The sequence below is a fragment of the Pteropus alecto genome, unplaced genomic scaffold (assembly GCF_000325575.1).
Source record: "Pteropus alecto unplaced genomic scaffold, ASM32557v1 scaffold72, whole genome shotgun sequence".
Lineage (NCBI taxonomy): Eukaryota > Metazoa > Chordata > Mammalia > Chiroptera > Pteropodidae > Pteropus > Pteropus alecto.
The window spans coordinates 9,116,765-9,141,601 of record NW_006436811.1 but is presented as its reverse complement, the minus strand read 5'-3'; the positions used below and the strand labels follow the sequence as shown (position 1 = coordinate 9,141,601).

At 35.6% G+C, this 24,837-nt stretch overlaps 1 protein-coding gene across 16 annotated transcripts in view; it reads right to left on the bottom strand.

Annotated features, from left to right (window-relative positions):
- Positions 1-24,837, bottom strand: part of LMO7 (LIM domain 7) — a 183,098-nt gene that overhangs the window by 11,639 nt on the left and 146,622 nt on the right. For 8 of the 16 annotated variants that reach the window (XM_025048155.1, XM_025048164.1, XM_025048161.1 and 5 more), the window contains 14 exons: positions 24,674-24,816; positions 22,962-23,394; positions 20,984-21,292; positions 12,055-12,169; positions 10,836-10,997; positions 9,824-10,011; positions 8,788-8,848; positions 7,015-7,072; positions 6,789-6,865; positions 5,042-5,067; positions 4,727-4,831; positions 3,279-3,371; positions 2,508-2,866; positions 1,548-1,613 (listed from right to left, as the gene is read on the bottom strand). In XM_025048155.1, the coding sequence (XP_024903923.1) occupies positions 1,548-1,613; positions 2,508-2,866; positions 3,279-3,371; positions 4,727-4,831; positions 5,042-5,067; positions 6,789-6,865; positions 7,015-7,072; positions 8,788-8,848; positions 9,824-10,011; positions 10,836-10,997; positions 12,055-12,169; positions 20,984-21,292; positions 22,962-23,394; positions 24,674-24,816 (2,195 nt within the window). The remainder of the gene's footprint in view (positions 1-1,547; positions 1,614-2,507; positions 2,867-3,278; positions 3,372-4,726; positions 4,832-5,041; positions 5,068-6,788; positions 6,866-7,014; positions 7,073-8,787; positions 8,849-9,823; positions 10,012-10,835; positions 10,998-12,054; positions 12,170-20,983; positions 21,293-22,961; positions 23,395-24,673; positions 24,817-24,837) is intronic. The other 8 variants (XM_006913798.3, XM_025048163.1, XM_006913797.3 and 5 more) reach the window with 5 other exon arrangements.

Here is a 24,837-nt window from a genome sequence, read left to right as displayed (position 1 = left end):
CTCTACTAGGCACAATAACTTCAAATAATGGTAATAAAAATGAATAATAACGTATGTTATCATATATATACACGTAATACATATGTATATGCATATAACACATACCTGTGTATGTATACATGAAAGCATAATAATGTATCATACATAATAATATATCACAACTGTTAGCAACATTCATGAATGGTTTCATTTCTATTAAGAAAGATGACAATACTTTATTACAAGATGTCTAGACACACTCATTAACACCTCCAGGGCATGCTGTATCACAAGTGCCTAGAAGTATTTCGTATTTTCCAGGATTCCTTAAGTTTCCTTTCTCTTCAATCTGATTATTTTCTCAAGGTAATGAGCTACATAAAGGTTATTTAAATATATAAACAAATCCATAGCTTTAAAAGAGTTACCCAGAAACATTCACTACAAATAAGGTCATCCATCACTAGAAATTTTTTCTAGCTAATGTCAGCCCATTACTACTTGTATATTCCTTTTCTTTTCTCTCTCTACTCTGAGCCCTATTCAGTCATCCTGATCGCCTATACAAGTATTTTTTTTATCGCAAAGGCAAACTTCTTTATCTCAAAGGCAAACTTCCTAAAAAAGAAATTTCAGCTCTGAAAACACAAATTAATAATCATACACTAGATATTTTTAGACATATTCTGTTTAGAAGTCTTTAGTGATTTCAAAAGTGCAAAGCATTTAAAAAATTACTTAAAAACATTAAATTTAATGCTTTAGGAAATTTTAAGACATATATATATCTTTAGGAAATTTTAAGATATATGTAACTTTTCAGATATCTGAAATCCTATCTTCATTCCCCTAAACTGACCAGTTAGTTCTAATCAAACTAAGAGAAAAGCCGCAATTCTCATTTCAGATGTCCACATGTAGATTCATTTTGAGTAAGCTTATGCCATTGCTTATAACTTTTTTTTTAAAAAAAGGTTAAGGTAGAGTGCAAAAAAATGAACGATTCTTCCTGTGTCCATGCCCCTTGCATTATGGCTCCTCCCATAGAGAAGTAGAGTTTTTCTCCCCTCTGTGAACTTGCCCTGGCCTTGTAACTTTACTTTAGATAACAGAATGTGACAGAAGCAATGATGTGCCGGTTCAGAGCTGAGACTGCAAGGGGCCCTGCATGCTTCCTCTCTTTAATGCTTTCTCGTTTCTCTGCCCAGCCACCATGTATTTGAGGCTGCACTGGTTTGCTGAATGTTGAAAGACACATGGCCCTGCTGCTCCTATTGCCCCAGCTGACAGCCAGCCAGCCAACAACCAAGAGCAGATTTGTCTAGTAACATGATGAGCCCAATCAACTAAAAACTGCCAATTGAGTTTAGCCCAAAATGCTAACTCACAAAATCAGAAGCTTAAGTTACTAAGCTGAGAGGTAGTTTTAAAGATCAAGCAGCAAGATCTCTCCACACGGCAGAAAAGACCAAAAGCTGCAGTAATTGTGCAAAACATGTAGGCAAACCTTCAAAAATTCATTTGAAGCCAATTACTCCAACCAAATCACAATTAAATGTTCTTCACACCTGTCACTAGAATGCAACCCTGAAGATTCTTCTTCTCTCTTTGGTATGTCATAGGGATCCACAGGCCTAAAAGATGGAAAAAGTTTATGGTCAAAATAAAAAACTTTAATGTCTTCCTTGAGTTTAAGAAATGAATAACAAAATAATGTTATTCTAGCATCTTTATGAGAATGGTCTCTGAGTTGAAAACTAAACATACAGAAGTATTTCAATCGATCGCTGCAGAAAACAGACCCACTACTACAAACAGACATTTGCAGTTCATTCATTCCACAAATACATGTTTTCTGCCTGCTATGTCCCAGTGCTGTTCTAGGGCTGGGCTAATGAAACTAAAATGTAATGGCCTCATAAAACTTATATTTTAGTGGGGCAGGCAGGCCAACAGATAAGCAAATAAATGCATAACATAGAGCAGGAAAAGGCACATGGAAAGAAGGGATAGAGAAGAAGCATGTCTTTTAGACGAGGTATTTTGGAAAAGTCTGAGGTGACATTTGAGCAGAGACTTTTAAAAAATGTGTAGGACAACATGTGAGAGAAGATTTTTCCAGTCACAGGGTCTGGAAAATGCAAAAGTCCAGAGGTAGAATATGTTAGGCATTTTCAAGAAATGACAAGGAGGCCAGCAAGGCTGTCTGTAACAGACCAGGTGAGGGTAAGTTGTAGGAAGCTCTTTAGACCGAAGGGCAAAGACAGCTGATGCCAGCCTTCTAAGGCCATGGCGAGGACTTCAGATGGTTCTCTAATGGGAGAGGAAGCCATCTGGAGACATTGAGCAGGGAATAAGGTAACTGGATCAGATTTACAATGTAAAGTGTACACACCAGCTGCTTGTGTTCCCTTGTGAAGATGGTAGGGAGGAGGAAAACCAATTAGGTGCCTTTGAAGTAGGGAATGCATTCAGCTAAGCCAAGCCAACTGAAAAGTCTCATGTGCCCTTAGGCCATAAGGACAGACCTTCTATACTGGTATATTTTGACTGATGTTTCTCTCTCTCTCTCTGCCTGGCGTGTCTGTTCCTCCGCACGGCGCCTTTGCTCCTCAGCCTCCGCCTGCCGCCGCTTCCGCTCCTGTTCCTCCTGATACTGCTGCTCCTTCAGTTCCCTCTCTTTCTGAAGAGTGAGTTGTTCCTGCCGCTTCTCCCTTTGGTCCTCATTCACATCTCTCTCTTGCTGCTGTCTCTTCTCCTCTCCTCCCACTCGGGTTCCTTCCCTGTCAGAAGACTTGGACCCTTCACCCCAAGTGGTTTGCAAGGTGGCAACGGCGGGCTCTCGTGTGGTCACAGAAATGCTGTTGGAGCTTAGGACCATCAGTTCCTACATGACCAGGGAGAAAAGAAACCCATCTAAATCTATGTAGTTCTATAATTTTATAAAAATAAGTCTATATTCAATTGTAGACAGTATTTATCGTAGTTGGCCCAGGATTCTGCTTGAAATGATGTTTTATCACTAACAAAGCCACACACAGGTGACAGAGATGTAACTTAAAAGAATAGGATGCACTTAGTGTCTGTTGATAGAATTATTTAATGATATAGTAGAGAAACCAGGAGAAATGTTGAAACATCAAAGCAAAATTCTGACAAATTAGAGCTCACTGTATTTTTCAAAGAACTACATAAGTGATTGTGAGGCAAAGGCCAAGTTAAATGTATCTTCTTCCATTTTTCAGCTGATTTCACCAACAAGATAGAGAAGGAAGAACACGCCATGTTCCAAATATTACCTCATTCAAGTACTTGGAATTCTCTCTCTCAGCCTCTTGCTTAGCCTTTTGCCACTCTTCTCTTAGTTTCTCCTGCTCACGTTGATATTTTTCCTATAAGATAGCATATTAATTAATTAGTTAATTAATAGGTTAATGTTAATCTTTTTCACTAGCATTTTTAATAGCCCCACCTTTCACTTCAATTTTTAAAGACAGTGATATTATTTTACCCAATCACAGTGTAGTCCCCAAAGTAGAAAACAGCTTATATTGAATTAAATTGTAGGTATTGGGAAAGAACAGACACTCAGAATTAAACCCAAATGCACTTTTTACCATGGTGGTAATTCATTAAAGCCCCTAAAGCTAACTGTCTGGGGGACTGAATTTCTCTGCAATAGACTGAGCACAGAGTTTATAGAAGTAAGTCCTCACAGAGCCGATCCATCTCTCACTTATAAGAAAATCCTATGTTTATTGTAGTATTATACACAGTAGCCAAGAGTTGGAGACAACCTAAGTGTCCTCCGATGGAAGACTGGATAAACAAGATGTGTACAAATATACAATGGACTATTACTCAGCCATAAGACAGCATCAATGAAATACTGCCATTTGTGACAACGTGAACAGTATCATGCTAAGCAAAATGTCAGACAGAAAAGTACAAGAGCCACATGATTTCATTCATATGTGGGATATAAAACAGAAAGCAATAACAAACAAAACAAACGAACTCATAGACACAGACAACAGTATGGTGGTCACCAGAGGCGAAAGAGGGTGGAGGGAAGATGAAGAGGGTAAAGGGTGTCAATTAAACACGTGAACAGTATCATGCTAAGCAAAATGTCAGACAGAAAAGTACAAGAGCCACATGATTTCATTCATATGTGGGATATAAAACAGAAAGCAATAACAAACAAAACAAACGAACTCATAGACACAGACAACAGTATGGTGGTCACCAGAGGCTAAAGAGGGTGGAGGGAAGATGAAGATGGTAAAGGGCGTCAATTAAACGATGATGGAAGGAAATTTGACTTAGGGTGGTGAACACACAATGCAATATACAGATGATGTATTATAGAACTGTATACTTGAAACATATAAAATGTTATTGACCAAGGTCACTCCAATAAATTTAACTAAAAAGTAGTGCATAGAAAAAAAACTACAGTGCCTCACAGACTAAAACTATACACAGGGGTTAATAATGATTTTCAAAGGATGACTGGAAAGCTCTAAAATGAAAAAGTAATTGTTTTTGCATTTTAATACAAAATTATTTTTAATACAAAAAATATTTGTATTTTAATACAAAATGTGCTACTTATCAAAAGATTTATTATGAGATTATTTGCATTTAAATTTTTTAATTTGCTTCTCAATACTGCTTGACATTGACCAGGAAAAAGCAATTCGAGCAAGCGTACTTCCTCTTGGTCTATATTATTCTGCTCTACCTGCAACAGGCGGTCCTGCTCCTTCTGCCACCTCTCCTGCCGCTTTCGCTCCTCCTCTTGGTCCCACGCCCACCGACTCGGGGCACTGATAGTTGGAACTGGAAGCTAACCAATTATAAGAGAAGCAGTGCGAACAAAGAACATGTTACTTCATTAAGTCATCTACTGAAGCACTTCTGCATACATAAATTATTCATATCACTTTTGCCTAAGCTGTATCAAAGAACAGTTGGCTTTATATTTCAAAACAGGTCTTTGGAACTGGGAAAGATTGGATCGCCTTATTTATTCCAAAGGTAAATGAATACTACTTACATCAGGAACCACAGAGTCAGAGCTTCCTGTATGGCAGCACGTGGGCGAAGAGGAAAAAAAAAATACAACATAAGTATTTTCATTTCTATGAAATAATTCTTCAGAAAGTTTTATCACTAGCTGTTTCTATGCCAGTATGCTAAGTGATATCATTTTTGTTTTTAAACAGCAAGAGTAAATCCTTTTTCCTTTTTAGTTTCATCTGTTTGTTATTCATCTTCCAAATTCGGCCAGTTAAACAGAAAAAAGAAAAAAAAAGAGATCAACGATGGATGCCAAGGACACACCCTAGTTCTAGGTACTACAGCTAAATCAACAGTATATTCCTGAATAGGTTAGAGAGTATTTTATTAACATATTTGGTAATATCTCATAGTTCGCCTAGTTAAAAAAAAATTTCAAATGTTATAATATCTACTAAATCCAATTTCTTACTTGCCACTATTCAATTACAATGTGACCACTGTAAGTCACATTTTTCAGGTCTTTTTGATAATGAACTATTTTTCTTAAATAAGGCACCACAATACACATGTGCAAGAAACATTTCCTTTTCCTCTTCTATTATTTGAACCACAAAATATTCAAACTTCAAATGTGTGACATAGTTATTTCTTTTTTTTTCACAGTGTTATCCTTATGGGCATACTGTTATTCTTTTTATACTTAGGGGGATCTACATAAGTGTATGTGTCTGTATGTAGTCCAATGATTATCATGAATAAGCACATTTCATAAAATACACTACCACACAGTATTTTTTTAAATTTTCTGACACCTCAGCTCTCAAATTATTCACTTACACAATTATATTTTTAAGAAAACTGCTTTGAGACTTAGGAAAATATTCTTTCCTAAAATAGCCTGTTAAAGAAAAAGGAGTAAAAATCAGAATAAAGAAAGAAAAGGAATTGCTTTTTATTAGCCAATTTGAGCTAAGCATATCATATTGTACCAATTAAATTACCATAGAAAAATAGGAGTTTAACAAAAAATATCAAAAACACTAAGGATACTGACACAAATAGATCTTGCACATGCATAGTTGGTAAACTATTTCTATTTATGGTCAAGAGAAGCCTTAATTAACCAAAGGTAGATTACTAGGAGATTAACACAAAATACACAAGTCTGGTAAACATATTAAAAAGCAAGTTTGTAAACATTAATAATCTTAAAAGTAAGAAACAATAACATTTTAGACACCAACAGCACACTGCCCACTAACTGTGCCATTGCATCTCAAATGTTGGATATTACTTTTAAGTTCTTGATAGCAAAACACAGAGCTCGAACTCCATTTGTGAGACAGAGCGTTAGGCAAACACGAAAGGGAAGGGTATGCCACATGCAACAGGACTTCGTGAGGCAGCGCAGCCCAACTACACCAACACAGAGAATCTCAAAATGCACTTGTTTGCAGATGGAACCAAAATCGATTTACTTTTAATTTACTTCAAAGTCAACAGAGCAGTCCTATTAACACTCCAAAGCCACCATCCCAATAGCAGTAAACGATTCTGCTTTGTTATTAAGAGCATGTTTCATTACCAAAAAGTGGAGATTTTTAAAAAGTTAGCCAATTATATGTTGGTGTAATCTAATATTATGCAATTTGTAGGAAGCAGTAAGGCTTAAATGAAATTTTTCATTTCTTACTGTCACCCAGTGGAGGTGGGGGGTGCAGAGGGGGAGTGTATGTTTAATAGCACCTTAATTTTTTAGTTTAAAAAAGAAAAAAAAAAACCTTCAGAAGAACAAAGGACACGCAAAGACCCATTACCACAGAGGTAGACCCATGAACTGTAAGAAAAGCCTGATGATTTTTTTTAGAATGGAAATGGGTTATGTCGCTTGGTCATAATGACAACCAAATTGAAGAGGCTTAGTGCCCAGCGCCACAGACTATCAGGAAAGAATGGAGAGTGGGAACAATTCCATGAAAGTGCATGAATTGTTAGCTTGGTGGTTTACCTTGTTCAAAAAATTGTGATCGCCTTTTTAAGTTTTTCAAAGAAATAGGTTCAGATGCTAGTTGAAAAATACAAAAAAAAAAAATCAATACCATGTCATTCATTTTAATTTCTCACCACTGGAAAACTAAAAGATACTTGATATAGATGCTTTCTAATCTATAGCAATATTATTATTTTTTTAATGACAAAACTGATAGCCATAGAAGATATGGATTATTTCAATGCACAGACACACATAGTTTTAGTAGTCTATACTATATTCAAATTAGTAAAAAGAACTAATATTTTGATTAATTAATTTTAGCAGATAAGCATCCTAGTTTCACGGAAGTACCAGCTTCTGTGCTGGATCACACAGCTTTAGGAAAATGGAAATTAAAACTTTTTGCTTAATCAAAAATCTCTTCTAGTACAAGAAAAACTGTTTGTAACTCAGAGTTTTCACAACATAGATGAGTAAAAAAGAACCTGAAAAGTAATGGGGAGGAAGACAGGAAAATAAATAATATCCAAAGGAAAATAAATATTTTTTTAATGCTAAAATTAAACCATTTTTCTAACTAGAATATTTTGCCCGAGTTTTCAAGATCTTATAGCCACTCATTTTTAAGTAAAACAAAAGTAGTTCAGCCAGATAAGAATAAAAAGAAAACATCCTCACTTCTACAGATCTGTTGCAAGATTATGGCAAATGATGACTATACTTCAGTTCATTCATAAAATGTTAAGTGCAATTATTACTTGATAAATTTGTTTACTTATATAAACAAAACCCTCAGATGACAGGGCCTTCATATAGTCCCATAGTTACTAATGAGTTAAGTGTCTTATCAGTTTGCTTTGCCTGAGTCACTGGCAGAACAGGACCCGATGTCTTAGATTTAACGCCATGAAGAAAAATAAGTCACATTGCTTTCAAAACTCCTTTGACAAAGAATATAATATCAAACAAAATGTAGTCACTTCTAATGATCAGAATTAAATACAAAGATAAATAATCAAAGAAGAGAAAGAAATTTATAAACTTCATTTGGCTTTGATATAATGTACTATGAACTGGCAAATGCAGATTCAAAGCCACCAAACTGCTATGAAAACTCAGCCCCATTCCTGGCAGTCTAGTTTCATGGTAAAAGGAGTTTCATCTTATTTGGGTCTCTTTCTGGGCCTGTGTGGACCAGATCTTTATTTATTTTGTATGTCAAAGGAATAGCACACAGTATGTGGTAGCTAAATTATTTACAGACAACAGGAGGAGGAAGGGAGTGATAACTCCATAAAGCAAAATTTACTTAGATACTCTGCCTACTTTCTCATTACAAGTGGGTGCTTTTGCTAACAACTATTACTGCCATTGACATTTCCCTATTAATACCAGCTGCCTCCATGCTTGTCCCTTTCACAACAATAAAGAGAGAAAGGAAACTGCACTCATCATTTTGTATTTAGCTAAGATTCCCTTTGGCAGCATACCGTAGCAAGAAGGCTGATGGCCTCCGGAAAACCAGTCTTTCTTATTTGGCTCAGGCACACAGGCACTCACTCAGAGCTCCTGGACATGCTGCCAAAGCTCTGTTTGCAGTTCCTGAAATGTTCAACACTGGAACTTAGCACCCTTCCACCTGGCTGCAATTGGATCTGCGTGCTAACCTTTTAGTTTCAACTTGCAGTGGATCAGTTTTTCTTTCGCAGATATTAATTTTTATAACAGAACTTGAGTGCTATCACTTTTCTTATACTATAAATGTTATTTATAATGGTGATGTTTACCTTTTAGTTCAAAAGTATTGCTTTCATCACGAATTCCATTTATTTCCTTGGATTCAGCATTCTGGAGAGGATAAAAATGCCAGTTAAAAACGGTCTCTCCAACTAGACTTTGGGCTTATATAATGCATTTCCCATTAATGAAAATGTCTTAGTAAGATGAGTTTTGGAAGATAGTAATGTATTCCTTATAACCTTTTACATGTAATAGAAACCTGTTTCATTATTCTTTAATATTTGTGGAAGGATTAATGACTAGCTGCAAGTATGGATGGCTTTAAGTTCAATCGGTCATTAGTTTTCCAAGAAACATGACGGGAGAAATAATCATTAGTCCATTTGGTTTATATTTATGAGTAAGCAACATAGTTATATAGGATTCTCTAACATTTATTCTCGTCTTACACAATGTAGCAGGATCTCCTTATTAGAGAAAAGGGAATATCTTAGGATAACAACAATGTATACCTAAAGGAGTCAATATGAACATTTATTTGAAAATTTAAGTATTGCTTTGATACTTAGAAAAATTTCTACATTATAATTATTGTAATCAATTAATGGAATTGAGTATCTCTTAACCACATATGTAAGTCTATCCATCAAATTCACCTATGCAAGGACTGATAATGCTTCATGAGGTTTTAAATTGCACACAATGCTATACTTATTTTACCAGTAAAGACTAAAGAAAGCATCGAAAGTCATAGTGTATAATTTTATGTAATTACTACTTCACATTCACAAAAATCTGAGAGGTGGGTATAATGATGAAAGATTGGTAAGAAACGCCTGCAAAACACAAGCATGGGATCTTTTGATTTTACCATTATATAACTGATTATTACTCTATTAAATGAATAATGCCTATGATTTTCAAAAATACATTTTACTCTCATTACTATAAATTATCTTATTCAATTATTTGTTTTTAAGTAGCATCAAAATTGTTAAAACAAAATAAATTTCTCTCTCCTTGATACACACTTCCTACAATTCTTTGCTCTAAACAAATACTCATACTTCTCAAAATACTTACAGAATTCTGAAGGCTTTCAGAGAAATCGGTTGTTATTGAGAGATTTGAAGATCTGTCTGAGTTGTAAATTCCAGAAGTTGCATCAATCCACTTTGTTTCAGGTGAACCTATAATTTTGGTAGCCATACTGGTGAGATTGAGGGTTTTATGCCGTATAAATGGCAGGGAAGGCTGGTCTTTGCCCCAATCTGATTGGCACACGAAGATCAAGAAATGAATACACATAAATGTTGAAGTGGAAAGAACAAAGTTACTGAATGGACATATACAAAATGCACATACATAAAACAGACAAACAAATCAGGTAGTGTGTGAAAGAAATAAAAAGTTTCAGGCTTTTACCAACAGACCACCTTCCGGAAACACAAGGGTTAGATTATGTTAATAATGAAAAGACTAGCAAATTTGCTGAATCTTTCTATAAACCAGGACTGGGTAATATATTTTGATATCATAAATTAGTAGGTCTGGGGAGACTTAATGTGCTTCCCCATCTAACCTCTGTAACTAAGAAACACAATAATGGAATGTAGAAAATTTCTTGAGAATGAACAAGTACATGACCGTGTTCTCTCTTACACCAGTTAGTTATAGTGCTGTAGAAAAAGTCCAATCATAGTGTAATTCTTAATACTCAACATTATTATACAACTACCTAATGCAGATATAATTACGACAGCCTTCAAAAAAAAAGGGAAAAAAAGTGAGAGATACATTTGAATTAAAGAAAAAAAACACAATAGTATTCAGTTGATATATGCATGCAAAGTCAGTTCAGTCAATAAACAATGTAGAATTCAGTAAATTTGCTAGTGAAGTTTTCAGACAGAATGTTCAAAGAAGTATCACTGATGATTTGTCTTGACATAACCACGAAATATCTTAAAGTAAAAAATTTTTTAAAGAGTAAAATAAAAAGAAAAAAAATGTTATTGAAGCCAGCTGTTATAACCAGTTGCCAAAGACCAGTTCCCAATTTAGAAAGCCAGACATGGTGGTGAAACCAACTCACCAGACTTTCCATACCGCCTGACATCCATTACAAGGTTTCCAGTTTCTCGAGCATTAGCCATGGTTTCTTCCCACTCTTCTGTGTCCTTATGTGAAAACTTGGTGTTGTTAATAGCAATAATTTCATCATCTACTTGTAGCTGAGAAAATTCTGCTGGGCTACCTAAATAAAGCAAAGTAAACAATGCAAAATTAAAAAAAAAAAAAAAGTTCTACAGTCATTGCTTATTTAAATTAAAGAAAAAATGACATCTTAATCTCCACTAACCATTTCTCATAATTTTTCAGGTGGAAAAGAGTCACAGAATTTCTTAAAGTTATTAAATATTTGAGTATCTATAACATACAAAGCACCAGAGACATTTTTTAAATTGATAGTATTTATCATCTTCATTAACATTTAAAGGAGAAATGCTAAGTTTATCTGTTCAAAAATTTCTTTATTAACCTCCTAAGAACAAATGAAATTTTAAATTACTTTTAAATTAAAAATGTGAAATATATTGAATTTTAATTGAGCTTCCAAATCCAAATGCACACTAGAACGAAGAAGAAAACAGGGAAACTTAAAACCACTTAAAATTACTACTTACTATTAACTCTTTAGAGCAGTTTTGAAATTTCAAAGAAATAAACAGAGTTAGCATAAAATTTGATGTAGCTACAATATGTAAATGAGGAACTCCTCTTAAATATCCTAGCTTTCTTTTCAATTTTAGGCCTTGTAATATTTTGCTAAGAGTTCTGGGCTTGACTTGGTGGGGGAAGGGCAATCCTTTTGTAAAAGTCCCAAAGCATCCTGAGGATTACATTGGCAAGAGATAGATCAGGATGCTCAGAAAACACCACTTTATTATACAGCCTGCATATATCTACCACAAATACAGCTGATCAGGGAAAGTTCTTTCTGAATCTTCAATTAAGTATTATTTGTTAGCATTTTCAAATATTAAGCCTAAAATGCTGACAAATAAATTCTGTAAAAGGCACAAAATTAAGACTTCAAAACTAAAATTAGTTAGGCAAGGAGAACAAACATGTGGTTTGTAACTCTAACTATTAGTCTCAGGGAAGAGGATGTGTCTCCTCACTTTATTGCTACATATTCATACATGTTTTCTCCTATATCGAATGAAATATTTTCTGGGTTGGGAGAAGGGTATTTGAACAGCACAGGTTAATGAAAAAGAAATTTCACTAGAGCGAAATCTATGATTTACCTGCTTCGACTGATGCTACGAAGATCCCGGAAATATCCCATTTTACTGTAAACCCAAAGTCAAGACCGTTCCCAGGCGTCTGGTTTATGCTGATTCTCATATCACTGAACTGATCCTGAAAACAAACATGAAACGGTGGGATCAGGTGTCCCTGGCGCCCGTATGGAGGAAAGTCTATCCATGAAAGAAAGGAGGCTACACACAAGGAACGCTTGAAGTATTTCATGGTCAACCAGAAGCTTCATTCTTTTTCCCTTGGGTTTGGTAAAACTTTCATTTACATAAATATTACCAAATTCATTATTTGTCTGCTAAAATAAGACAAATTCATATCAACAGATGCTTTTCTTTACATTAATACTATAAATCAGTTGGCCACTGATAAAACGTAGGCTTTTGCCTACCATGTAATTAGGTCTAACTCACAGACCATTTGTTATCACTCAGGAATAAAGCTGAGTGAGAAGGTGGGGTGGGGTGGGGTGGAGTGTGTGTGTGTGTGTGTGTGTGTGTGTGTTGGAATATTATTAAGCATGAGAAAAGTGACATTCTGTCATTTGCAACAACACGAATGGACTTGAACATTTTATGCTAAGTGAGATAAGTCAGACGGAGAAAGTCAAGTGCTGTATGATGTCACACGTGTAATGTAAAAATGTCAAGCCAGTAAAAAAAAAAAAACCAGTAAAATGGTGGTTACAAGGGGATGGAGTTGGGGAGATAGGATAGATGTTGTTTAAAAGTATGAACTTGCAAAGAGTAGTAAATAAGCCCTAGAGATCTAATGTACAGTATAGTGAATATAAACAATATTGTATTTATAATTACCATAAAAAGAAAGGATAATTACATAATGTGATAGAAGTGCTACAATAGCAAAAATATCACAATATATAGAGGTATAAAATTAACATGTTGTACACCTTATATTTGCATGGTGTCATATGTCAAATATACTTCAATAAAATGGCATTTTTGAAAATGCAAAAAGAAAAAATTTAAATCACTTTATTTATTTTGAAAAATGCCACCATACTTATGAAAAAACTTCCAGTACTGAACTTAGCTGAATAATTTCAAGGGGTTCATAGACACATAATTCGGCTACTAGTAGCATCCATCTAGGTAGGACTGGTTATCACCCCCTAAAGCGTATCTGAAATTTTGGCAGAGCATTTTTGCTTGTCTCACTGCCACAGGAGGATCTAATAGTAAAGACAGGGCTGCTACAGAAGCTGCAAAATGCAGAATTATGTTATCCCTGAGGAGCCACCAGTAAGATGCCAAGAGGATCCCCAATGAGATATCATGAGCTGTAGGCCACAACTTCCTTGAAGAAACATCAGCCCATAAGCCCACGAACAATAGCCTCTCGGGCAATAGATGTAATTTTATTTGTCTCCATCACTATACTACACAACAATAAATTCTAAGTTTCACAGACTTTCTTAAGCTGTTTTCCAAAACAAATGTTTTAAGTTTTACAGTACACTATGTCAGTGAAAAATTTAACTACCTTTCATCATTTACATATTTTATTTTGGGTAAGAAGCAGATGTGAATTTTAATATAATGACTTCCTTGGACTAGTGTTTTAGTTCTTTGATTCGCAGTCATAAAGAACTTAGACTTAACTGTTCAAAAATATATATTTTTGAAGCCATTTTATTTTCCAGAAAAAGATCTATAACCTCTCCACTTTAATTTAGCAGTTAAACTAAAACCCAGGACCAACTGGGCAATTCCTAAAGCCCTATGCTTTTTTCATCTCTAAAACAAATTTAAAATCAAAATGACGATATTCTAAGAAAAAAATTCTAATTATATAATAATTAGAAGGAAGGCACTGAATAAAAGATTGAAAACACTATGTAATATGGACACAACATTAGTACTATAACAATATTCACTTACTCATTTGTTCAACATTTATTGTATGTCTGTTCTGGATGTGACACAATACTTAGCAGTTTGGGAAATAAAATTGAATTAGGCATGACCCTTGCTCTTGAGAAATAATTACTGACTGAATCTTCAACAGTGGGTATGGAACTTTTTTGAAAAAAAAAAATCGTAGATAATAATATAGAAAAGATTTCATCAGAAAGCTTGTAAAGCAGTTTAAACTTGGGAACCCAGATGTAGTCAGTGAGAACATTCATTAATAATCAGCCTGAACACCAATCTTCAGAATAAAAGTCTTCTATGAACAGAAAAAAATTACTGGTTAGTTCTACTCCTTAACCCCAACCACCATACACTAAATTAGAGATGACTCACTGAAAATAAGTGGTCATCTTCACCACTCTTACCTCTCTAAAAAAAATTCCAACTTAACTCAACTAAAGTACAGAATCTGTGTCTATATAAGAGCAGAGAGACAAATGATAGGTTAGATATTCCAGACACTAATTGAGGTTTTTATCTTGAAGAATAAAAGACAGAATGGAGATTTAATAAATAGTCTCAAACTATATAAAGAATACGTTGTGGAAGACAGTAAACGAGTATTATCCTTTTCTACCAAATATAGGATAAAAGAGCTTAAGCCATAGACAGAAAGTCTCACAATTTTATTAGACCAGAAAAACTGTTCCACAAAGGGTTGCTCTTACCTTGGAAATAAATCTCTACTTGAACATATTAAACAAAAGCACAGATAACCATCTCCCTGAAATAATTAAGAGAGGACATCCTCACTGTGGCTATAGTCTGGCAGACTGTTTTGTGGATCTTTGGGACTGTACGGAGGCAAAGAAAAAAAGAGAACCACATGGACAATTACAGGTCCATTTCTGTCAATAACCAGGCGACCTCAAGCATGTCACTGAGCCTGGTAGAGCTTTCTCTCATGACATTGATTTTTAAGTTTTTGTTTTTCAAAACCTTATTTTCAGATGAAAGTCTTATGCAGACCACCCTCCCCCCGCCCCCAACAAAATATATAGACTGATCGCAGTGGGTAGCTGTAGCTTCAGGTAAGGGTCTCAGAGCCCCACTGGCATGTCCTCATCCTTATGGCAGTCCCTTGGGCACCTCTGTGGAATATAGGGTAATTAGATTATCCCTCAAACCTCTTGTAGGGGAACAGATCTGTAATTATAGTCAAGCATAAATTATTCAACAAAAAATCACTTAGAATTTCTACTTCCATATTTTTCTCTGCAACATGTATGCTACATGAGTATCTACAAAGGATCCATGCTTCAGAAGATGGAAGAACTGGGTGAAAGCGTGAATATAAATTATTGGGGGGAAATCTAGATCCTTGATGACTGATAAAGAACTATCCCAAGTAGTGCAAGTTCTCCATGCCAGAAAAGGTAAAATATAGTTATCAACATATCAGCATTTAAAATAAAAATTATTTCCCTCGAGTTGTGTAAAATTTAAATAGAAGTATACACTGAAAACTATGATTTTTAAACAAAAACATGATCCGGAGTAGCAGTGATAAGATTTGTTTTTATGAGATGTGGTAAATTAAGATTCTCATATCGCCAGAGATGGGAATTAAAAAACAAAAACAAAAACAAAAAAAAACAAAGAATCTTATGTAATAGCAAGTCATATAGCTAATCTCCTCAAATTTTTCGAATTAGATAAATGTGTTCACTTAAGAGAAACCTATTTACATTTATAAAATTAAACAGTAAAAGTAGATTCAGGCTACAAAGTCGGAAATAACAGATAAAATATATAATCTTTAATTTTTGTACACATGGCTCTTTAGTGTATTTTTTCCAGGATCTTAAGTGAGCCTTCAAATCATGGTATGCACTGGCACTGGAGCTATTCCCTGTCACCAAAGATGCAGCCATGTCTACTTTCTCCACCTCCGCATTCCAAAGAGGCAGGGTCGCTTCCAGCCCCACTTTACTCAACCCCACTTTACTCAAGCTTATCTCTTCTTACCAAATCCATTTACGGCCCTCATCCCACCAGACAGTACCAACTATTCTTGCTTTCAGGAAACAGTCTTCCAAGTCACCCATTATCTCACTTTCTCTTGCCTTTTTCTTCCATCTGTCTGGCAATTTCTCAGTTTCATTAGCGTGTTCCTCCACTTTTTCTACTTTCATTTTGTTGTTGTTCTCTAGTCGGTCTCCCATCTTTTTGACTACATGCTTTCCCAAGTATCCTCCTTCACTGTTATGTCTTTAACTACTGTGTAAACCCAACATATCCAAAACTAAATTCATTACTTCCTCCCCAAACCTGTTCTTCCACCTCTTGCTTTTCATAGATCGGTTAAATACATCACTATCTAACCAGATGCCTAAGTTAGAAACATCAGTTTCTTTTCCTGGGCTTCTTCCTCTTTTCTTCCCCTAACTGCTCCCCACCTCAACTTCACACAACGGTCCCCATCCCCACTTTCCCCTACACACACGCATCTGGTAGTGTTATCAAGTCCGCAATCCATAAATCCATTTGCAGCCACCCCATCCTTCTATTTCCCTTCAGGTTATCTTATTCTGGCCGGGGTCTCCCCTCCAAATCACCGAGACCACCTCCCACTCAGCTCTCGGGGCTCCCGACCTCCTTGTCCTCCACCTTCCTCACAGCCGCCAGAGCTTTAGTTACAGAACATGCTAATTATTCTATCACACCCTGTTTTAAAATTGCTAGTAGCTCCTTACTGCCTACTGGGTAGATTTCAAACTCTACATTTCAGGAATAAATTCAGTTCTGATAAGATTCAAACAATTTTTACCTTTCTTCAAAACAATCTTAAGAATGATTTTTATCTTTATGAGCCAGAAGGTATTTCAGTCCCTGTTGGCTCTAAAATTCTAAAGACACAGCAAAGTTAAAACGAGTCAACGTTTGGTGTTTTTACGTAAGGCAGTTCTCAAATTTGAGCATGTTGTATTTCAAAAAAATTAAGGTCAGAGCAATTACAATTGTGGCCTAATCATTTTACCAGCCTAGAGAATGTTACATGACTTTCCAATCTCAAGTATTTCATTGGTAAAAATGGGGATTATACCGCCTACTTTGCAAGGTTATTGAGAGGAATAAACGAAACATTTAAAAGGCGCCAAGGTACCTGGTTGATAGTCATTACCTTCTATTTCCCATGGAAACAACGTTATACATCAAATATAGGCTGATTAAGCAGTTTCTGGACCAACTGAAGAAAATTCTATGTAATGCTCACATGCGTAGCTCCAATAGAACTCAGTCAGCATTCAACAGATATAGATCCCAGCGCTGCGCTAACAGTGAGAAAGACAGGCTTGCTTGGTGCCTTCACAAAAAAAGTCTGCTATAGGGAAAGTGACAAGCAAGTAAAATGCATGGTAAGAAGCTGTGATGGGATAAGCCCTGGCACTATTAAAAGGGGCGTTTATCATAGCTGGGGATCAGGGAACGAACATATAAAAAGCTTCTTGCCTTCCATGTGTCTCATCCTACATCTGCATACTGCTTTAAAAAATCTAGGGCAGAGATTTCAAAACGTGAGTTTGGATGGGATATGAGAATAGAGGGCTCTGATAGGACAAAATAAAAAACCTGTAGGCAAGACCGATTTGAGGGAAAATCATGAAAGCCACATCAATGAGTCAGAAGAAGATGAAGGACTCTGAGAGTCGAACTCTCTCCCTGTGGTCAGAGTCACCCCGAGAATTGTCTTAGGAGCCTGAATGGCCAGGGAGGCTGGCAACGAAGCATCACAAAAAGACAAGTAGGGGAGAAAAGTGAAGAGAGGGGAATAAAAGCCCCAACTCAGCAGTGGAGATGGGAAAGAAATTCCTGAGGGCAGGTCTTAAATGCAGTCATAGCCAGGTCTTCCCTTTACTCAGCCTTTACTTCTTGATGACATAAGCCACCTATTATCACTAATCTGTGATATGCTCCTAACCAGTTTCTGCCCCCTAGACTTTCTTTCCTTAAAATAGTTTTATGTGATATCACAGTGCTTACATTCCTAAAACACCCTTTATTCTTAAAATTCCCATATTAACCTATAAGGACCTAAATTACCTGCTGGATCAAATTCATACTTCAGTCTAGAAATCGAGGCCTTGAATGCAGTTCAACTCTGTAAATACTTAACTGCCAACAATATGTAAAGGCTGTGGAGGGTATAAAGAAAACCAGTAAAGGAGACATGATGAGCATATGAGACAACTCAGCAAATGAAGCTTTTGAGGGTGAAAAGTTCAGTTCTAACGAAGGGAAGATGATATTTTGGTTCCTGAAGGAGATGCTCCTCTTGGGCTTTGAAAGAACAGGAGGCCTTCAAAAGACAGAGATGGGTGAAACGAATATTTTCAAGTGGGGCAACAACAAGAACGAATATTTATGATGTGTTCAAAAATGCATAGGATGTGTTCAAGAAAGAGCAAGCCGTCTCGTGTAGCTAGATCACCTGCCTTCCCTCTCTTTCCCACAACACAGCGTTGTGTAGGCAACCCTGAGTCGGATTGCCTGGGTTCAAATCCTGACTCCACCACTCGATACCTCGTACGGCTTCAGACAAGTAACAAAACCACTTCATGCCTTGATTTCCACAACTATAAAACGATGATACAAGGATCACTGAGGACTAAGATAATGCCCTGAGACTCCTGGGTGCCGCCTGGGAAGCACTCAATAAACAGCTGTCGCAGCACTGCAAAGGGAATTGTGGACCAATGATGAGAGATCTCTGTCTCTTTTGAGTGCTTTGGACTTTATTAACAGTCCACGGAGTACCAATGGAGGATTTGGAACAGAGAAATTACTGAGTCCAGCCTGACATCACGCAGGCTAATCTGACGCCAGCCTTTGTAGAATGCACAAACATACAATGCATTTGCATTGATGAGGAAAGAGCCTAAATTTCTATTGAAGCAGGGAGAAAAATATAACATCGAGGGCAATTCTAGAGGAAGAAATAAAAGGACATTACCAGCAAAAGTGTAAGGAAGAGTAAGAAGATCTAAAGAACACCTATAAAACTACCAAGAAATTTAGATGTTCAGCCACACACTGTTTTTTTTTATTTTTCTATTCTCTGAACTCTTAGAATTATAGTTTGGACAAGCATTTGGAGGAGTGTTGCATATGCCCTTAGCATATCAGTCATTGGCTATTTTGTGCCTTCACAATCCTTTCCACAAGTCAGTAAGCTTTTTCTCAGTGAAGAGCAAGATGATTCTACATAAGCTACTTTCCTCAAGAACGCAGAAGTGAACACACCAAGCACCTCAGGGACAGGCAAGTTGCCATAAGATACACATGTATGTTCAAGAATTCCAACCACTCCACTTGCTAAATAAAGCCTAATGTTGCTTGGTAGAATACTATTTCAAATTTGGTAATAGAGGAGCAGAAATCCATTAAGGGTGAAACCTGAAACCATGCCATGTTAATTCAGGTTCTTCTGAACTGCAATAACCTGGCTCACACCCACACACCACACGAAGCCTCTTTTTCCTAATCCGTGGATGAGCTAGTCAACTATCATGCTGAGGGAGTTACCTCTACCTAGTGCACAAGACATAAATCTGTTTTTTTGGATTTGCTTTTTGAAAAGGTCAAGGCAAACACATGAGTCTATAAAATGAAAGATGCCTTGCTTCTATTTGTTATTCATCCATTAATACCTTATGCTCCCCAAATAACATAGCCTATTATTCTCATCCATTGAATCCTATGATGTAAATTATATATTCCCAACTCTTTAAAAATGAAGTAAAAAAGTAATTTACAACTAATGATTTTCACGAGCGGCACTAATTGTTTTTAGATATATGTTTATAAATACACATGGGAAAAACTGAAAGAAATAAACCTAAATGTTAGCAAAGATTATCCCTCAGTGGTGGGACTATCAGTGATTTTCATGTATAACTTTCCTGCATTTCCAAATTTCCCCAGGCACATTGTACTTCATAACCAGAAAGAAAAAAAGCTTACCCTAAAGTTGTAAAGTGTTACTGTACCAATAAAAATCTAATAATACTAAATATGTTATAGTAAATTATTTCACATACAGTTATTTCGTGAACATAACTTAGGCCAAGTTGTATACTTGGTGTTGTACCTTATAAAAGAAATAAACTGTGGGAAGGAACCAGAGAAACCTAGACTAAGCCAAGGAACCACAAAAGCTCCTCCATGTTAAGTGGTTCACACGTCAAATTGTTTAACAAGGGTTTTGTTTTTTTTTTTTAAGATAAAAGTTTTCTGTTCTCTAGACAACCAACAACTTTTTAGCCTACATGTAAAACATACTAAAAGAACACCCATTACTTAATAATTCTCTTAAGTCATCTTTTAGGATTTTAAGTAGGAAAAACTACAAATGCTCCAGCCATTGCTCATCTCATGATATATTTTGTTTGGACTCCAACGTTAAGCAACACAGTTATCATAACTGAACCTTGGTATTCCCATTAAGAGTCAAAGAATGGTACAAAAGTCTAGACTTTCTAAAATATAAATTAGTATTGAAAGTCACTTAGAAGGTTAACATGATAGAGAAAGAAATGCTATGTCCCTAGAGGCCAGCACCTTTCATCTATACCAACTTCTCCTGCGGTCACTTAAGCAGCTTAAGTGACCCATTTATCTATGAAACCAACAACTAAAACCTCCAGAGTGACTCCTGAGCCTGAATCTGGGACTACCATGCACTAGTAGTGTAAGGCAACAGCTGCTGAGATGAGGCGTTGAAAGAAAACCCAGCTCAACCCGCCCCACCCCCCAAGGAGATGGGCCAATGGTCTCGAAACACTCATTCCACAAGGGTTATTTGGATCCATAAATTCAAAGTTGAAAGAGACCTACTTCCTCCAAGATCTGTTAAAAATAAAAGGCAATCTCATATTCCACATTATCAGCCTATGTAAGTGACTATAACGCCTAGAAACATCGGTTAGAATCAATGGTTTCCAGTTTAAATACTATCTTTCTGAGCAGTGCTCAAACTCACCTTTGATCTTGAGACCTCCGTCTGTGGTGAGCTTCTCCCTTCTTGAAGCTCAGACGTTAAATCGGGGCCAAATGTTGAAGACAACGTGGCTTTAGAAGTGGCATCCTGGTCCTGGGAAAGAGATGAGAAGCGGGGTGTAGGAGAGGGCAACCTCATCATATCTTCTCCAGATGTCGTTGCTTCTCTTTTACTGAAGGAGCGAAAAGCAGGCTGGCTTGGGTCAGGTTTTTGCACAGAGGTGCTGACCGTACTGTGTTGAGTTCTCTTCACACCTTCTATGTCTCCATTATACTTCCAAACATCATCCATCTAAATAGGAAACATCATTTTAAACAATATTCTGTTAGATGTCTTTTTAAAACTATGAAAGTAATATATACCTTCCACAGCACGGCAACATTACTAAAAGCTTGGAGCACATTCTTTCACACCAGTAGATATGCACATATTTAGTGGGAGGAGTAGTGTTTACAGAAGTGTTTATATTATAAACAGACCTCTGAAACTTGCTTTGCTCGTTTACAATCCAGGTCAATAGATAGAACTCTACTCTTTAATTGTTGAATACTCCATACCTACAATGTATTCACATGCAATGTTTAAAGTTTTCTATAACTTCCAAAAATATTGCAACAAATACCCACTTACCTTTATAAACATTTTTATTTTTATAGCTTAGATTTCCAAAAGTAGACTTGCTGGATCAAAGGATATTTACATACATATAGATTTATATTTATTTATTTATTTATATTTATAGATATATTTAAACAATATATAAAAATTAAAATTATGTGTAACATATATATTATACATATATATGTCTTTTAAAAATTGTAGCTATGCACTTCCAAAATAATGTATAAGAATGTCTCTTTCTCTGCATCCTTGCCAACACTAGACATTTCGAAGGTTTTAAATCTTTGTCAATCAGATGAGTGAAAGTTATACATCTTATTCTTGTTCTAATGAGGTTGAACATGTGTCTCTGTGCTTTATGTTATCGACCATTTAAATTCCCTTTCCCTTGAACTGGCTATTCATTTCTGTATCTATTTTTTTTATTGGTTATTCTTTCCATACCAATTTGTAGGACTAATTTAAATCTTAAGATTATTAACCCTATATGTATAATACATTTTACTAATATTTTTCTGAATCTATAAACTGTCTTTTGACTATGTTAACAATGTGGCTGTCAAATAAATTTAATTGTTATGCTGTCAAATATGCCTGTATTTTACTTAAGATAATGGTCAGAAGTTTCCAGATAGTTTAGACAGGCTTCCCTCACCTCAATTTTTTTAAATCAAATTTTTCTTTTAGATTTTAGAGTTCCACACTGGTAGAGGTAAAAAGAATTTGAACATTGATCTTAAGACTCTATTGCTTCCTTTTACATAATTAATACACCCACTTGCAGGTATGTGGTACTGCTTCATTCTCAGGGCAAATGATTCCATATTCTTAAAAATCCCAATATAAATAGAAATATGTATGTATTTTTTAAACATGAGATACATTTGAATTACTACATTCAAATATATCAAGTTCTAATAAAGTGGAAATCAGGAAAAACAGAAATTTGTACATAAACTGAAAATATTTAAATTAAACAATATGAAATTGCTGTTTTGTAAAGCCTAAAATAATTGACTACTCACAACTTCATATAGTTCAACCTAATACTTTACAAAAGCTATATTTGAGAAAATATGACGCTAAAAAGTAAATGCTGTGCCTGGGAATGTAGCATATTCATTCTTTAAAATGTGTCAGCTCTTCTTTCACTGAATTAAAAGTTTAATTCTATATCGTTGCTATATTTTAAGCATCAATTTGTCTACTACATCTAAATTGGCTAAAATAAAATTGCTTTATATATAAGTTATGTACATTTTACACATCAAACCTCTGCACAAGTTCACCAACAATCTGCTCTTGAGAACAGAGTAAATGAACTGGAACACTTTTTTACCGTGTAGGATCTCGGGAGCGATGAGATTCCCCTTGACTGAGAGCCAAAAGGTCTCGGTGTGACCACAGATGTTAACCTGGCTGTATCAGTTTTCTGGTAACTTCTGGGGAGAGAAGCTGAAACTCGAGTTGACTCCACTTGTGTACGCAGTGAACGCTGAGAAGACAAAGAGGCTGGGCCTTGTTCGTCCACAAGGTTTTTAGAAGAAAGCGGAATTTCAGCAGTTAGAACGTCCTCTCTTTTTGCAAAAGTTGTAGAATCTTGTTTAGGAATTTCTGTAGGATAAGTTGTTGTCTTCTCTTCTACTCTCTCACTCTGGTAACTTGCTTCTGACATAGTCGGTGTCAGCGGAAGCTTTTGTTCATTCAGTTCATCATCAGAAGAATATATTCTCCTCCTCGATGTAACTGTAGATGTTTGATTTTGGGATTCCCTTAGCAGAAAGAAACATATCATAACCACAAAGTTATGCATTTGACATACAAAGATAGAGAGACAGATGTTATTTTTTTTTTTTTGGTAATAAGCAATACGACATTAACAGAATATGAGAATACATGTAATTTCTTATGCCATGCTAAGAAAGATTATAAGAGCTTGACCTTTTTTTTTTTAGAGAAAGAAGCTCTCAAATATTTCATAAGGAAACTTTTTTCTAAGTTGTAAAGCTGTTTAATGAAGAAATAAAGAAATTTTAATAAGAGATTATTCACAAATTTTATCCACAAGTTTATAACTCTTCCAAAATTAACAGACTACAAATAATAACTAATTCTCTGACAACCAATTTGAACCCTGCAAAGATGTAGACTCCCTGTGAGTATTGTGAGTTTTTCCTGTACATGATTTATAACAATTTAGTAAAAATAAAAGACTAGAAAAGACTCAGACTTCCATTAAGATCAAGTTATTATATGATTTCATACAGAGAATTTGCATGAAAGGACAATTATTACAGATTAAAAGTCACTATTCACATTTATAGAAAAACTGATGAAACAGTCTCATCGCTACCCTTTAGTAAAGAGTAACTCTCAAGCAATTGTGTTGCATTTAAATGAATGGAACTGTGTTTACCATTGGCTTCTAGGCCACAAAGGAGCTTTGTTTAATTTCACCTGGCGGCACATTTCCTTTTTGACATCACCCTTAATAAAGCATATTTGCCATCTCTCTGACCTGCAAATATCCCAGTTTCACATAGTAACTGCTGTACAGGAAAGTTTAAATTTGATCTTTATCTACGTCGCGAGGCAAAAAATATAACCTCACAATTTATGCTTATATGGTCCTCCTTTAAAATATAATATTAATTGCACCACGAAAACATGAAAAAGAACTTTGTTATATTTTACTGAGTGTGAACTGGTTTTATTTGACCATTCCATTCCTAATTCACTTCAAAAGGAGAAAAAGTAGTTCATTTTCTACACCAAATATAGCCACCACCACCCAGTTCTGCATGTGACTATTCAATGTAAAATGAAGAAATAATGGACACCTACTTAGCACTCACTTCTTTTGTTAATCCAAGTCACTATTTATTACAGCAATTCTTGTTTTTTTTCACTGCAGAGCAAAATGCTGAATGTTTCATTGCATATTTGATTACAGTTTAATATTGGTGCATACTCAAATCACTCCACACATACACAAGACATCAATTTCTAACACTAATCTCTCCAACCATGAGATGCATTCAGCTTTATTACCTGTCCTGGAGCATTTCCTTAAATGTCTTAGAGCTTCTCTCAGATTTCTCAAGCGCCTGCTTTTCAATTTCTTCTCTCTCTTCTTTTTTCTTCTGCAAATCTGAAGTGTAGCTTTTTCGACGATCTTTCCATTTTGCAAGATCCTGACAGGAGAAAATCACATC